This window comes from Chelmon rostratus, chromosome 17 (assembly GCF_017976325.1).
Source record: "Chelmon rostratus isolate fCheRos1 chromosome 17, fCheRos1.pri, whole genome shotgun sequence".
NCBI classification, from domain to species: Eukaryota; Metazoa; Chordata; class Actinopteri; order Chaetodontiformes; family Chaetodontidae; genus Chelmon; species Chelmon rostratus.
Genome location: NC_055674.1, coordinates 3186348 through 3203160, shown reverse-complemented (window position 1 = coordinate 3203160; position 16813 = coordinate 3186348). Strand labels below are relative to the sequence as shown.

The window sequence follows — 16813 nt, the reverse complement described above, 5'->3', positions numbered from 1 at the left end:
TCATCCTATTTATGCATAGAATGAATTAATACGTACAGTAAGTTTGAGCTTCTCTTATATATGCGATTCCAAAAAAGTTGGATGATGAAGCATAATGTGATAACCTGCTTATCCTTTCTGACATATACTCAACTGAAAACAGCGAGGAGTGATGATTGGATAAAGGAGATTAATACATGGACTCAGTTTGCAGGTTCACAGTTTGTTTGTTTTTATTTACAATTCCTAACTTTTTTGGATTTGAGGTTGCAGTATGTGACTTAATAAATAAAGCTCCTCTATTTTTGTAAGATCTGTGCTCCCTGTTAGAATTGGGACCCATTTTTTTTTGGCAAACTAGAGCAATTTCCAAGCAATGGAACACGTATTCAGATGCTTTTCTTAAGTACCTCTTTAACAATGAAAATACTCCTCTACAAGTAGAATTCCTGCATCAAAATCCTCCTTAAAGTAAAACATATTACCAGCACAGTGTACTGTTATACATGTCATTATTAGATTAACACTGATGCATCAGTGATAAGTAGTATTTAAATTGAATACTGAATAAAACTGAATTCCACCTGAATAAAAGCAGCTGTGCTACTCATTAACTGCACGTCTGCTACAGCTTGACAGCATATCGAGGAGGGCTGGTGGATGGTATTGGTCGGGTGATGCGACTCTGACAGCGAGCTGCTGGGACGGCCACAGTCCTGCACAGGAAAGAGCTGTGGCGACTCTCCTGTAAAACTCTGTCAATCTCCGGCTGCTGGAAAACAACGACCCCGTCCAAATGAAAGCGCTGACCTCCGTGCTAATAGCTAATGACAGCGGCGACCTCCGCGGCGTCTTGTGTTTCTGAAGCCCTCGCCTCATCCCACATGAAAGGATGCTCTGGGGAGCCCTGTGATTAGCACTGAGGTCACCGTTTTGATTTGGGTCGAGGTCACGATCACAGAGTGGCGCATCTTCTGTTTCTTCCCCAACGACACCCTCACTCATGTGACACCCACTTAACGGCGAACGCCAGCTCTGCACTCCATGGCAATAATGGCTGCTCGCTGTGTTTCAGCACGTTTTCTGCTTATTCACTTTGAATTAAAGTGCAGCTACTGCAAATCACATTCATCATAAATAATCATTTGTTAAACCCCTCCCCCGAGCAGTGATTATCCAATCATAGCTTGGAAACTGCAACTACGGACACACAACAAAAAAACAACTCAAAATCAGTGTGTTTGTCTGCTGTGACGAAAGCTGCAATTTTTTAGCATAGCAGGCTAACCAGCTTCCTTGCAGGTGATGCTGTACCGCAGCATGGGAGCTGTAAGATGCAGCTACATCACAGTTTAGAGTAATGCTAGCAGCTCTGTGTCCTACATTTTATTCTGTTTGGAAGAGTTAACTTTGCTCTCAACTCCAGCCAAACTTGAAAATGTGTGTTTTTCTGCAGGAGGCGTTCTGTACCTTAAAACATTTTAATTGTTTTAATTGTGTGAAATCTGAAACCCATTGTTTGGAAAATTACTGTGAGTTTTGATGACAGATCGTCCACCGTTGTCATTCTAAACTGTGTGCTGGAATGAAAAGCTTGACAGGCGGGAAGTAAACAAACGATTGGCTAGATCTGCTCAGTTTGTGCACCTTCTTTTACCTGCAGAACAGAGTTCATCTGCATTTGCTTCCTGACTGAAATCCCATTTATCGTACGAATAATCGGAAGTTCCACCAACCTCTTGAAAGTTTTGTTCAAGCGAGACAGAATCTTTGAAGGCAAAGAAAAAAACAAAAACAAAATTACAGCTTTTCTCAAACTCTAATTGATTTCTATTTATACTGGTTGTTATACTGTTTGCCTCGTCATGATTGGCACTTTTCTATTTGCCACCACGATCACTGGTTGTTTTCCTGTCAGTAGCCGAAATGAAAATTGGCACACAACTATGCTTTCCCCAGATGGAGGAAATCTCATCTACTTTGATTTTATTGAGCGAGAACACAATATTGTCACTATTTGGTTTCTCTGATCCTTCGCGTACACATGAAGGAAGAGGCGACTGAGTTTGGAGTGTAAGAGAGGATGGGAGGCCGGAAATGTCGCAAGAAAAAAGAGTAATTAATCATGTATTGAAGGAACAGATCAACATTTTGGGATGTATGTGTATTTGCTTTCTTGATAGTTAGATGAAAACATTTGATACTCACATGTCTGTGCAGTATATTTGAAGCTACAGCCTGCAGCTGCTTAGCTTAGGGGAAAGGCTAGTTTGACAAGTCTCCTGTAAAAACATTTACATTCATACACGGTTTCGTATGGATTATATATAAAATGCTAATTAGCAAGTTTTTTAACCTAAAAGGAAAAGACTGAGCAACACTTTGCACAACATTTAGCCTCTTCTCCAGGTCTGTGCGGTGCGGCAGCGTTCAGACACAGGTGGTGTCTCGCTCTGCCCGGCCTGTTGGTGGCTGCACCGGGGCAGGAGCTGTAATAATGAGCGATGGAGGCTGGCGAGCCCCGCCCGGCCCTGCCGTCCTGCCAGCATGCGTGCCAACCTGCTCGCAGAGACACAGGGTGAGAGCGGATACTGTGTGTACTGTATTGATTGGCACGGCTGCGGCTCAGGCTGGCGTCCGAGCGCTGGCACTCTTCAGCGCTGGCTGACAAACAACTTAATGAGACTCAACACCCATGCAGGCCCGTGGCTGGGTTTCTACAGCAGCTAGTCCTCGTTGCCACTGTGACATCGCTCACGCAACCTGGATCCAAACGGTAAATAATATGAATATTTAGAGGCATTCATGCGCTGACTGGCAGTTGCTTTAATTTCCTGAAGCAGCAGGAAACAAACACTCAAAGGAGCACAGGAGTCAATTCATGGAAGCCTGCCTTTAATATTTCTCTAGAAGTACAGAATCAAATCTAAGTTAGCCTCTAAATATTCCATTTAAAGTTATTGGTCACCCAAACTTCCAAAGCTGCTTATTCTAGCTACGTATCTGGGGACAAAATGACTAAAAATGCACATGTAGCTAATTTTGTGACTTCTGAAACAGGCTGCACCAGTGATGATTTAGGTGCATCCCATTAAAGGGCATGAATAATACAAAAAGAAGTATATTAGATATATTAGATGTCTTTTATGTTAAGATTGAATGGGAATGTAAGGAATCTCAAAGCTAACACAGTGTTGCAAACCTTGAGTTTAACCACATAGCTCAGTCCAAAATGAAAATAAAGCGTTATCACATTCAATTAATCCATAGAGAGTGTGAAGCGAACACGCAAGACAAGACTAATGGCACGAAGGTGATAAGTTATGCTAAATGGAATGGACAAATTATTTATTCAAGAGCACAGATGACTAAATCATCCTCTCAGTTTTTTCATCACGATGACGCCTCACAGGCGCTGTAGATCTTTGCTCTCTCTTAGAATCAAAGACAACATTTGCATCCATTTTTGGCAAACTCGTGCTTGTGCCTCACGTTAGCATAGTCGACGTCCATAAAATGCAGAAACATGATGTGCACGGATATGACACACACGTACGGTGCATGTGAATCAACACGCGCCGTCCTCTTTACAAAGGCGTGTCTTTGCACCCTCCATCTCTCTCTCTCTTTCTTACTTTCCTTCTCTCTCTCTCTTTCATTGACAGGGTTGAAAGGAAATTAGCATTGGCTCTTAATCAGCCTCCCCCAGCCCAGAATGTGCTGATGTGCAGGACAGGGTCATGCTAATCAGGTGCCTCAGCTCCCAGGCACATTGATTTAATACTACAAACGCTTATTAATCCCCTCCACACCTCCTCCTCCTCCTCAATACTGAGCCCTTGCACCGTCCTCGTCCTGACCAAGAGGCTCGTTGCCCCTCCGTCCAAACTCTCACCCCTCATCTCCCCTCCCCGCATCAAATATTCACAAAACACCTCTGAAAAAGCGGTGGGAGTGTCCACTGACCGCGTTAAAATACACAGTGTGAATCAACGTGCATAAACAAAGGAAATTAGCTTTGGTGGCTAAATTCAAAATGTACCGGAGTGCTTACTCAGCTTTCTACCTGCACCTGAAAGCTTATGTATCTTGACAACACACCTCGCAGGCAGAATGCAATTTGACTTGAATTGATTAGAAAATAAATGCAGGTCGCACTCGCTGGCATTTCTCAAGCAGAAGAAGAGAGAGAGCTGAGATGTTCAGATCTGACGTCCCAGGCGCCTCTGGGAATTCATAACGTGTTATTTTCTTTGTATTTCCGCTCATTTATGTTGTCCTGATTATTTGTTTTTGGGATTTCTGTGTTCTTTATCCACTTTCATTTATTTCAAATGTTCATAAATATCACCTGCAGTCCTACTGACAGATAATAATCAGAAGGTTTTTTTTTTATTATCATCATTAATTTAGCATTTCTTTTTTATGACAGTGACAGTTGGAGAAAAAAGATTTAAATACTCAGCACAGTATTGTAATCGTGGGATTTTTCCTTTAAACAAGAATAACTGATTTCAACTGTTCTTCCATTCAGTGTTGAAAGTAAATAAAATAAACAGTCAACATATATATGATAATCTGCTTATAATTTAAGTTATTCTTTAAAGCAAAATGACCAAAAATGAAAGAGTTAAGACTTTGTAAATGGGAGCATTTCATAGTTTTCTTAGTTCTCTATGATAGTAAATGCAGTATTTTGGGCTTTTGGATTGTAAAGAAACAATGTCAATGACAATGTCACCATTTTTTTGTTTGTTTTTTACTGTTCTTACATTTTATAGACTAAATGATTGAGAATGACAGGCTTGGTATTATTTGGTTAATCTGCAAAAGATGGTGTTTGTTAATCTGTGAATCCACAACTGTTTGAAAAGGTTTCAGGCTCACGGCGAAGTGCTTCTCATTCCAGTCACAATTCAAGGCTATTTCATGACCAGAGTTCCCTGAAAAATCCCACTAAAAATCTTCCCAGAGGTCACGATCCGAAACGATCAAACCGTCGCTGAACTTAAAGGACGTCAGGAGGCTTCGGTGTAGAGAGCCGCAGCAGAGGGACAGCGACACAAAGAGCGAATTTCTCTGGAACGTATTCGATTTGTCCGGCTCAGACTGCTGAAGCTTCACACTGAGTCCCAACAAACGCCAGCGTCCTGCTCACGGCTGAAGTGAGGAAAGCACATGACCTCACTGGTCTATCTCACAGTCCATCAACATATCAGTAAGTCCTTATGAACACAGTGAACTTGGTTTTGTCTCTTCATGGGAGATGAGTTCACTGCTGTGAATATATATCAATATATATCAGTGATCAATAATGTCCCTGATTATGTCCACTGACACTGCTTTAAGAAGGAATCCGTCTGTGGGTGTAACACATCCAATGACTGAATGTATCTAAGTACATTTACCATTTCACGCCACTTTATATTTCTACTCTACTACATTTGTCTGACTGCTTTAGTTACTAGTTACTTTTCAGATTACAATAATTCATACCACTCCTGTCCAATGAAAGCCATGTATCTCCAGATTTTGGTGGTTTTGAATGTTTGCATCGTCACAAAGCTGAAAACAGGCCGAGAAAATATGATGATCTTATAGAATATGATGCATTGCTACAGATTAAACCAGCCAACAGTATATAAAGTAGTTAAAATGAGCTCAACCTGAAACATCTGCAGCAGTAAAATGCAACATCCACATTAATGCAGCAGGAATATTAATCCACAAACATCAGATATGATAGAAAAACACTGACAGGAACATTTTACTGCATCATGATGACTTTTACTTTTCATACTTTAAGTGCATCTCAAATAAGTCTACTTAGGTAAATCAGTTTTATTCTCTGTATTTATAATCCGAGACTGTTAAAGACCAGCATCAACACACAAACAAAGACCAGGCTGAGGATGTAAAGATGCATGGATGATCTCAGCACAGAGCTTCCATTCGAGCCCTGTAGTCCTCTCACTGAATACAGCTCTGTCATATTAACACAACATCACACACAGAGACGGGTCAGTGGAACACAGCGAAAGACCTCCCTCACTCACTGAAATCACTTCACATGACGGGCTCGCTCACACAATTAACGCTCCCTCCGCAGAACACATTTCAATTACTGTAATTACCCTCCACTCCACTGCTGATGTCCCCGCAGATCACGGCCGAACGTCGGCGTGACAGCGCCGCGCCAGACCATAGCATGCCACACTGAGCCGCCATAGCACAGGTTTTATCTGTGGCTACATGTAGACCTGATGGTCAACAGCTGTAAATATGTTCATGTTGTATCTCATGCAGACTTCATCTATTGTGTACACCACTTGTTATTTCTTTATGTTGTAGCAGCTGGACGTCATTTTGCTTTTTATTGCATTTAGATCAGCTTCCCTCTGGCTTGTAACGCTAAAGCTGTTCTCATTTTGATATGCACTGCACAAAAAGCGGTCAGACCTGACTCTCTACTGCTTTATATGTGGAGATAAAAGCACACGAGTACATAATTTGCCGTTTTCTCTCGCAGCAGTGGGAATTTTTGGGGCTGTTTTAGCTCAGAACTGATGAATAAACGTGTGTGTGTCTGTGTGAAAGTGATCTGAGAGTGTGCAGCCATCTTTTGATGATGCCCCAACGCTGCGCCTCGTCCTGTGTATTCTAATCTCGCTTTAATATGAGGACACACTCTCTCACCTCTGTGTTTTACAAGCTGCGCCGTCTCTATCTCCCCCGTTAATAAGATATAAAGTTAGAGTGCTAGCACTCACTCGGTCAAACAGGACAAAAATGATTGGCTTTTAATTTATTGGCCCATGTGTGTGCGTGCTGTGTGTGTTATGTATCAGTCGATGGCTTCCTTATTTGTTGCCTTGGTTACTGCTAGAAGTACAGGACGCTCAATGTCACCGCGACCGACTGGGACACCTGCTGAAGCAAAACATGAGGGCTGGATGTTAACTTCTTCAACACGCTATCTACCCTTCTGACAACCCCATCTCAGGTCATGTGATCACACTATAGCGCTGTGGTGAGCCGCCCCGTCCTCCTCTCCACTCACACACACACACACACACACACTCTTGTACACAAACCGGTACTAGAGACTCTGCGTTGGTCGACGAGGCAGTATTGTTGCCACCCCCTGCTCTGCCCTACAAGCCCCTGCGTGTCCTGCCCCAGACCCATTGATTTTATCGGCCGACGCCAAAGCCAGTTCAGGCCAGCGTCCAGTCTGCCGCGAGGCCCCGGGGTGACACAGGCTGTGACAGGCCTGCCCTTCTGTCATCAATGTCAGCGAATACTCTCAGATGAACGCATGCAAACACCAGAGGCAGAGATCAGCGTCGGCTCGGGGGGGAAAACACCCTGGAGGGTTCATAAGAAAGTTAATTGAGGGGCTGAAAACTGCAGCTTCTTGCATTTCACCTTTTTCTTTTTCTTCATTGACTTTTGGTTACATGCTGAAAATGCTTGCCTGTGGGTGACTGTATGAATCGTGGGAGCCCAACGCCCCACCTCTAAACTTCATTCTGACTATGTTTGAGTATGTTTTAGTCATCCAGGAAAAATATGAATTCAATCTTCTTGAATGTGGGTTTAATATTGCAGCTGTGTTTCTGGCCATCTGATGATTTAAGACTAATATTTACTCTCTGTTTTGGTCTCCTGAGGGACATATCTGGCTGTCTAGCTGCTAAATTCTCCACCATGTTCACCAGCAGGTCTCTAACTGTGTCTGTCTGCTGTTTGGTGCCGAGCAGGTCGTGTACAGTGTTTTTTTTTTTTTGAGCTTTTTAGCTGAAAACAGCCTCCTGCTGTGGCTGGAAACTGCACTAAGAGAGCGGTGAGAGTGAACCTAAATAGTCTAGAGAAAGACAAAACAAAAAGCAGAAAGAAAACAGTGAGCGGAGCTGAGGCGAGCTGCAGAGCCGAGTGGTAATTCTCTGAGGGTTTGTCACAACAAGCGACCTCGATCACATTCAAGAAGTCATACATTGTTAATATGCAAATATTGATTATAGCTGCTTTGAATAAACGACATTCTGCATCTGCAAACTTATTGACTTCCGACACCAACCGTTCATTTGTAGATTATTTCCTGCTAAAACAGTGCAGTATCAGCATCAGAATATTGTGCATACTTTAGAGTACTCGTCTATACTATGGAACTGGGACACTGCATGATTGGGGGATTGTTGTCAGTGGGCTGCTGGAAAAACAAAGCAGTTTTTGATCTGACGACGAGCAAACACACAGCCTGCAGCTGTAGAAAATGTTGAGGCCGGGACTGAGAGAAAGCGCCTTAATAAAAACCACAAAACAACAAATATCGTTATATGAATGAGCAGCGAGATGATGAAAGATGGACCGGCTGGTGTTAGAGAACAGAAAATGGCAGCTTTGTCTCCTGTAAGACCTGCTGCAGGCGCTGCACGGTTTTTATTTTAGAGCTGAAACTGTGATGAGTCGACTGACAGCTGTCTCAGTCGTTTTTCAAGCAAAAACAGTGAAAGAATGTCAAACATCCTCTGGTCCCTGCCTCTTTCTGCTTTTCTCTGTTTATATCATTGTAAAGTGACATAACAAGACATTTGAAGACGCCACCTCGGACTCTGGGAAGTTCTGTGCCTTTTTTTTTAAACATTTCATACATTGAAAAAGCATTTGTCGTCAGATTAATCTATGATTTAGATAATCATAAATTTATTTTACAGCATGTGATTCATTAGCTGCAACAAATGATTATTCTCTATATCAATTAATCTTTTTTGGATTTTGGATTATTCTCTCCATTAACTGTTTGGTCCATAAAATCTTTCAATAAAAGCAAAAAAAAAAACGCCCATCACAATTTATCAAAGCATAAGGTGAATTTGTTAAATTGCCTGTTTTGTCTGACCAACAGTCCAAAACCAAGCAAATACTTCATTTATTCTCACATGAGTGAGGGAAAAGCAGCCAGAACCAGTTTGCTTGAGGAATGACTTGAATGATTAACGGCTTATCAACATGGCTGCAGTTCATTTTTCAGATGATTGATAACGTGACAGTGATGATGTATTATTGGATAGTTCAGAGCACCGGCATCCAAAAAGAAGCTCCTAAATACTCGAGTCAAGTCAGAAACCTCTGACTAACAGCTGATTTCCTGCACCAGTCCGACACACACCCCTCCTCCCTCACCGTCTTCCTCTCTGTATTATGGTGAATTGATGTCTCTCAGTTCAGTATTAGTAGCTTGCATAACGGGGCGTTTTCTTCCTCTCTTTCTTCTCTCTCAGCTGCTTAGCGCCCAGTAGAGCAGTGGATGATGGGAGCTCCGACACGGCATGATCTAAAAACCCACTGGCGCTTTAGTGTGCCTCAGCTGGCTTATATAACCCTGTGTGGATGTGCAAACTGCCTTGCTATTGGGAGAGCTGAGGACTCACGGAGCAGACACACACACACACACACACACACAGAAGCTACTGAGATGTGGTGTGTTTGAATGTATTTGTGTGTGTGTGTGTGTGTGTCAGCGTAAGGACAGCAGATCACAGTGTGTGTCTGTGTGATGAAGCGGGGGTGCATGTTTAGCAGAATATAGTCGCATTTGTCTGTTTTCTGCTCAGCAACCGCGGCACCAAATATCTCCCTCCTCCTCGCTACGCTGTTTGATGACATCACCGGTGTGTCCCCTCGATTTTGGACCAGCTAGCTCCCCGGTGATGTCACTTCCGCCGGGCCTTCACCTGAAGTGACATCATTTCTGTTGCATAACTATCTCCCCCTCTCCCTCTCCTGCATGTGAGAGCAGAGGCAGCTTTTCTCTGTCTTTGGCCACCCAGAGGGGCCGCGAAACTCCTCAATATGGAAATATCAGGTGTGCGTCCAGGAAATGGAAATGGGCAGATAGAAAAATACATCACTGCAGACACCCACCAAGACGCCGTGTCCTCCATGACCTCTTCATGCACCCGAGAAACAGCAGAAAGATCTGAGCTCTCTTTCGAGCCAGAGAGATGACAATAGGTGCGACACAACTCCTGACATGAAATATTCCGGGTGTGAGGGCGAAGAGAGGCAGAGTGTGAGAGACAGCGATCGAGAGAGGCCTGACCTATATAAGAAGGAGGCTGAAATATTTATGGATGTGAGTGTCCTAATTGGCAAGCCACTGGGAGCACTGCGGCCTTCTCCTCCAATCACTGCCTGGGAAGAGGTTAACACACACACACCACACACACACACACACATGTGCGGGCGAGCGTCGGTGGTCCGAGGGCCAGAGCGCAGCCTCTACCCTGCGACCCTGTCATCCCCAGCCTGAGAGACGCCTCCTCGTAAGGCCGATCTGCCTTCGCCAAGGCTCCGGCATTGTTACAATCATTACCGGAGCTGTTATCATAACCGTTCTCTCTGGCACATATGGACGGGAACAACCGCTCAGAGCGCTAAGTCAAACACAGCCTAATTGGCTGGGCTTAATCTCCAGCACTGGCACGCACTGCTCGGCTCTGTGAGAGGCCTCAATTACTGTCCCCGCTGATGGAGACGAGGAGACGGACACTTTCTGACTTCTAGTTTCAGACCGCTGCAGGCTGCGGCGGGGCGGGGGAGGGGGTACCGCATCAGGGGTCAACAGGGACTCTGGACATCGGTTTGATTATCAAAGACATGCCATGGTAGCACCTTGTCAGTCACAACGCAGCTGATCTATCGTGTATTTTACGCTAAATGGGACCAGAATTTATAAAATGAACGTCATGCTCGAAACTAGTGAGTGAGAATGTGAACTCATTAGAAAACTCTTCACTGCGGTAATAAATCCAGTTAGAAGTGGGGCCATTTTCTCATAAGCTCACATATGATTGGGCTGTTGTTTGCAGCCAGTGGAGTCGCCCCCTTCTGGCCATTAGAAAGAATGCAGGTTAAAGGCACTTTCGCATTTCAGATTCGGAAGCTCAATCTACTATTTATACAGTCTGTGGTTCACACACCCTCCAACTCTCAAGAAAACCAGGAATTCCTGAATGCATATTTGGCTTACCAGTGGCTAACGTTAGCACAACAGCTAACAACACACAACATGTTAATGAAAAAACTTTGGAGTCTCATTTCTCCTTTTCTGTCCAGCCGCTGCGTCAAAGTAACACTTGTTTGTTTCTCCACTGAACACGACCAAACTGACATCAACTCACCATCAAACTCCTGCTGACACAGCCACCAGCGTTACTGGGATTGCTAACTGTAATGTAATGACTGAATTTCAAATTGTAATCCCTAATCCCTACTCGCTATACTGATAAAAGTAACAAATCAACTGTCCAACATTGATTAAAATGAAAAGTACAATTTGTTCCTGAGTATCAGCAGGCGTGGAGCAGTGATTAGAATATGCTAATTCAAGTAATGTGTCCATGTAAACTTTTCAATATGGACATGATCCACCAACTAGTGCTTTTCCAATGCAGTGATGCTCTCCAAAAAAGTTTCTTTATCAAAGCTGTTTTAACAGATTGCCTCACGAGAAGACATCCAAACCAGAAAAGACAGTCCTCTTCATTGGACCAGAGCAGCAAAACGGCAACATTTCAGTTTCTGTCCTGCCAAATGAAAACTAAATCAAAATCTGACAAAGTAAACGTAGATTTACTGATTTAGTGTGTACAGAAAAGTATATAAAAAGCTAACTGATGCTACAATAAGAAGAATATTTATAATTGCAACAATGTGACATTGACCACTGAACGGTACTGCTCTAAAAGAGCTAAAAGGTTCCTTCACCCTGTTGTTGTTTGCGATCCCACAAAGGTTAGACTAATTAGTCCGCTGATATTTGAAAAAGCACGTATTTTCATGGTCTGTCATCTGTCGTGTGCTTTCTCCTGTAAATCCATGTTGATGTGTTGAAGCACAATGAACATAAAAAAAAATGTTGGCTGAAGTAAAATGCTGTGAGTACTCCACCACCACCCTCAATTTCAACTCTGTGACTTTAGGACTGTGGAGTCTGTAGGTCTCAGACATTAAGTGGCCAATCAGACGAGAGCATTGAGCTGACCATACTAACACTACATCATGGGCTCAGAGTCATTGTTGTGATTTTTAGGATTAGCAGGCAAATGAGTTCGACAAGCATCTCTGTCTTGCTTGCACAAAGGAAAAGAGAGCAGAAATCAATGGGCTGTGTTTACAGGGTACACCGCCGACTGTAACACTGCACGTTATGTTACCCACAGCCAAGCAGTAAAAACAGACGAGCCGCTTGGCAGGACTCAGCCTGGCCAGCCTCGTGCTAAAAGCAGGCAGAGACAGCAGTGACACACGGGCCAAGAGCAGTTACTGGCATCGCGCTCCAGTCTGAGACGGAGCAAAAAGTGGGACAAGACTTAAAAATATAGTAAATGTCAAGAGAACATGGGGAGAAAAGCCTGATGTGATTTTTCCTCGTGGTCACTTCTAAGACTGAGCAGCGGAAGACCATCAATCTGATGTGCAAACAGGATTTCTCTGTATGAAAAGAGGGAGATAAGATACTCACGCAAGAAGTACTCAGATGGGTCCGCTTCGTAATCTGTTTCCTCTGGAAAGTGGTCTATCTGTTTACACATCCCTTTGAAGTTTCCTGTTGGGAAAAACAGAAACAGAGTTCAGTGGAGTTCACACAGGAAGACGGCAACAGGACAAACAGCCGATCTGCAAACTTCTTCAGAACTCTCAGAGTCAGCACAGATTGTGTCAAACAGTTCAGATCAGCGGACCCTGTTCTCGGGTCATGGCTCTCACACGGACCAGGAGGACTCTTCAGAATCAGACCTGAGCACCAGGCTTCTCCGGCACCAGGTGGCGGCTTGTAAACAAGAGCAGCGCAGCTGGTGCGACCTGGAGCCGCTCCAGCTGCTGTGCACTGTGAAGCTCATCTCTAATGCTCGTTCGTTTGGCTGACACCTCGCCGCTACTCTGTCCGTCCAGGAAGCGGCACGCCGGCCGGCATCCCTCTCCTCTCCCTCCCGCTTCCCCCCCGTCTGCTCTCCTCTATTCGCGGCCTCTCAGCGGAGGTTTGGCATTGATGAGGTCACTCAAGGTGGCGTGGCGGGGGAGGCGCGCATAAGGCGGCCATTACGGCGACCTGCTGCTGCAGTGAGGAGGCAGATGCCTGGGCGTTTGATTGGGCCAGATTAGCGTTTCATTAACTTCTTCATCTCCTCTCCCTCCAGTGTCCCTTTAATTAGGTGAACAGGTGTTGGTTACCATGGTGCCAGGTGTTGCCGAGGAGGTTTTGGCAGCGAGGCGTGATGGGCACAGCGGGGTACGGTTATTACTTTGTGAATGGCCCACATGCAGCGGAGAGAGAGGGACCCCCCGGTGATGACCACTCAGACATTAGAGAGAGTGTCACCTGGAAAAAAAAGCCATCAAAGCGTCCTGGATCTGCTCTCCCGCCTGCGTACAGTATTAGTGTTGGGGCTACCTGCGGGCTGGCAGCCACCGCCGTCTGTTCAGAGACTCAGCTCAGGATGGATGTATTTAAACGGGGGAAATGTTTGCTTTGATTGTTTCAATGTCATTTGTCAAATTTCCATCCAGCTGTGGCACAAAGTGCAGCAGAATTTCATGAAAGTCAATAACAGAGAGAGTTAGTGTGCATTCCCATCCACTAGCGTTAGCAAGTATTAGCAGTCATTAAAATGCTGCAGAAGAAGAGCATACAACGAATTAAAAGAGCTCCAGTCACACCTCAAACTATGAAAAATGGTGCAGAAATGTGGCTTTTCTGTTTGTTTCATGTACTGATGTGAGGAAGGTTACAGGCTCTACATAGGTCTGATGTTTTCACCTCTTCCGTGGATGTTTAAGTCACATGATTTATGCTCGTCGGATTTTTCCATTCCTTTTTTGTTTTTATCGGTGCATCAATTTTTCCCACCTCATCTAAGCCTAAAAACTTTGTGTGTTTCCACTCAGGTTTGATGCAGGAAACAGTTTTTAGTGGTTTACCAGGTCGACTGTGGGAAGCTTTGCAGGAAAAACACATAAATCCAGACAACATGTGTGTCCACTCCTTTCTCCCACTGTCTCAGCTCTGGCCCATAATCAAAAAACACACTGATTTCCATCAATAGGTTTTGTGGCAATTCGGACAAAGGAGAGAGAGATATAAAGACAAAGAGAAGCAGGGAGAGAGACAATGCAATGGGAAGGAGGAGGAGAGATAAATATAGGAAGGGCAGGGAACAGAGAGGTTTTGAAGGACGGAGAAGGAAGATGGAGTGGGAGGTGGAATACATCAAGTTTGAGTGTCACAGTTTAGGCCTCGGTAATTGCTGAGCCATGAAAAAGCCCTCCAGAGTTTAACGGACCTGCACAGTTTTGAACTTGGAGCTCAGATATAGGACGTAAAGCTCCTTGTTCTCTGGCAGAATGAAGATTAGAATTGGGCTCGTTCCAATCAGCTGGAAGGTGATCTCTGTCAACTAGCGTGCTAGCATGAAGCTCAAAGCATCCTCAGAAGCTTTGGTGGAGATGCTCGGCGGCTGGCTGTGGCTCGCCAGCTTTCGGTTGTGAGCTGGTGCATACTGTAGGTGTAACCCCACCGCCTCCTGCAACTACTCCCCCAGGCTGCTGCTGGAAATAACAATATGTTCCTTTTCAACTTGCCTGCTTAAATAAGCTTTAAATAAGTTGCATTTCCAGGAGAGGAGAAGGGAGGGGAGGGGAGAACACACTTGTGCCGCCTCTCAGAGCATATTTCACTGAAAGATGACTTGTGTTTACATACGACTACATTGCACGCTCCCAGTGGAGCTGTCTGAGCAAACTAGCAGCGGCAGCAATCCACAGAGCAGCATGTGTGTGTCTTAACAACATTATCAAGTGGGTGTAAGATTTGGTTTGCAGCTGGCCGTCCCATCCGCAGTTGTGCGATTTGTAATAGCAGCTGTGGAGAGTGGCCTATTGGGGGAACCACTTCAATTAGCGTGCTGAAAGATTTATGTGACACTTAACCGCTCCAAACGGTCCTTTTCTTGTAAGACATGTAAACTCAGCAGGCTGGTAAATGTTTTATAATGGCATTTTCATTTTGGAGACCTCCCCACGTGAGCGTGAGCGCAGAGCCGAGGCGTGGAGAGAGCCTTTTGGCCAGCGAGAGCTTTGGCAGGGGGACGACTGTTGAATGGAGACGTGTTACCGGAGGCTCAGGTGTACAGTGGGTCAAAACACTTATCACTCAAAGAGAAACACCTGTATGCACAGAGCAACACTTGCACTTTCAGCACGGTGTGCTGGATTACTGACGGACTGCTATTACTGTTACTTAAAGTGAAAACTATCTTGACGCTGCAGTTTCACATTTACCTGACTGAAGCTGGATGAAGGGACAGTTTAAAAGTCCTTCAAAGATCCCAAATGTTTTGTTAACAATCAAATTATAGCCACAAAAATTGGGCTGCAGGATCTGTGGCCTTCACACCAAAGCAAGACTAAAGAGTATACAGCAAATGTCAATGCTAACATGCTGATGTTTAGCAGATTTAATCATGTTTACATGTGTGTTATCATGCTAACATTTGCTAAAAAGCATTAAACACAAAGTACAGCTGAGGTTGATGTAGGGTTTGACTTTGACCTGGCACTATTTTAAAAGTCAGAGGATCTTGAGTGTCAGTAGGATTCATCCTCTGAGAACCATGAATGTCTCAACAAAATTTCTTGGCAATCCATCAAACAGTTGTTGAGATATTTTAGACCACGCTGGTGGACTGGCAGACTGAGTACAAACATGATTGACTGCATGATGTTGCAGCCTGTGCCATTTCAAATACTGATGAGACATTTTTGATGGTAAATTTGGCTTTTTTTTTTTTACCATTTGCTGATATTTTCTGGTCCATGAGAGCATGAGAGAGAAAAAAATCTAATTCTCCTCAGGAAGGAAATACAGTCGGGTTTTCGGGTTAAAATAAAAGAGGGCAAAGGTTTTGTACATTTTTTGGCATTTAATTCTCTAAAGACAAACATTATGACGTGAAGAATTGACTAACGAGGTGAAACGAGGTTTTTCCTGACTTGAAGGGCAGTGAGTCAAGCTTATTTCTGTAGCCTTTGATCACTGTTACACTCTCAAAGGGCTTTAGATAATTTAACACAACAAAAGAAAAATGAAACCCTCCGAACTTCAAACCCTCAACGACGACGAGGTTTGGGATTGCGTTGAAATCCAGATAGTTGCTCGAGCCCCCCCTGCCTGACTCAACAGTAAAAATAAGGTGGGAATGATTTGTAGAGCCGTCATTTAAGGACAGATTATCTGAGACCTCCTGCTGGGATTGAACACGGACCCTTGCTTTGGGGTCGGCTGATGTGGATGAGTGTGTGTGTTTGAGGGTTGTCGGATGGTTTGTCCAGACTTACTCAATCAGCCCCGTCACCACTGGCCACTGTGCCCCCCCCATAGTGTGAATGAGCTATGTGCTAACCTCACGCCCCCTGCGTCCCCTCCTGTCCTCTGCAGCCATAAAGCACTTCATTACCACAGAGCCTGGAGAGACAGAGGAGCACTCAAGAGTGCAGTGCGGTGGAGAGAAGGGGGTTGTTGTGGGAAAGAAAAGGGGGGCCGGGTGGATGTAGATTTATAGTCGCCCACCACAGCGAGGCTCTGGGTCTGCTCCTGAGGGACCTGGGGTTTATCCGGTCAGCGTCGAGCCCATTTTCAGGCCCCGTTGGCACAAACACATAACCGCGAGGAGCTATTCCTGGGCCAGTGACGTCGCTGTGTTGCTCTTTATTCATGTTTTTAAAAAGAAGCTTTCCCCGGGCTGATGTTCACATATAGGTGCAGGGTTTT

The 16813-nt window shown here is 44.5% G+C and overlaps 1 protein-coding gene across 1 annotated transcript in view; it reads right to left on the bottom strand.

Moving 5' to 3' along the window:
• cacng2a (calcium channel, voltage-dependent, gamma subunit 2a) overlaps positions 1 to 16813 on the bottom strand; it is a 60507-nt gene that overhangs the window by 7713 nt on the left and 35981 nt on the right. Inside the window, exon 2 of the mRNA XM_041957165.1 lies at positions 12509 to 12592. Coding sequence (XP_041813099.1) covers positions 12509 to 12592 — 84 coding nt within the window. The remainder of the gene's footprint in view (positions 1 to 12508; positions 12593 to 16813) is intronic.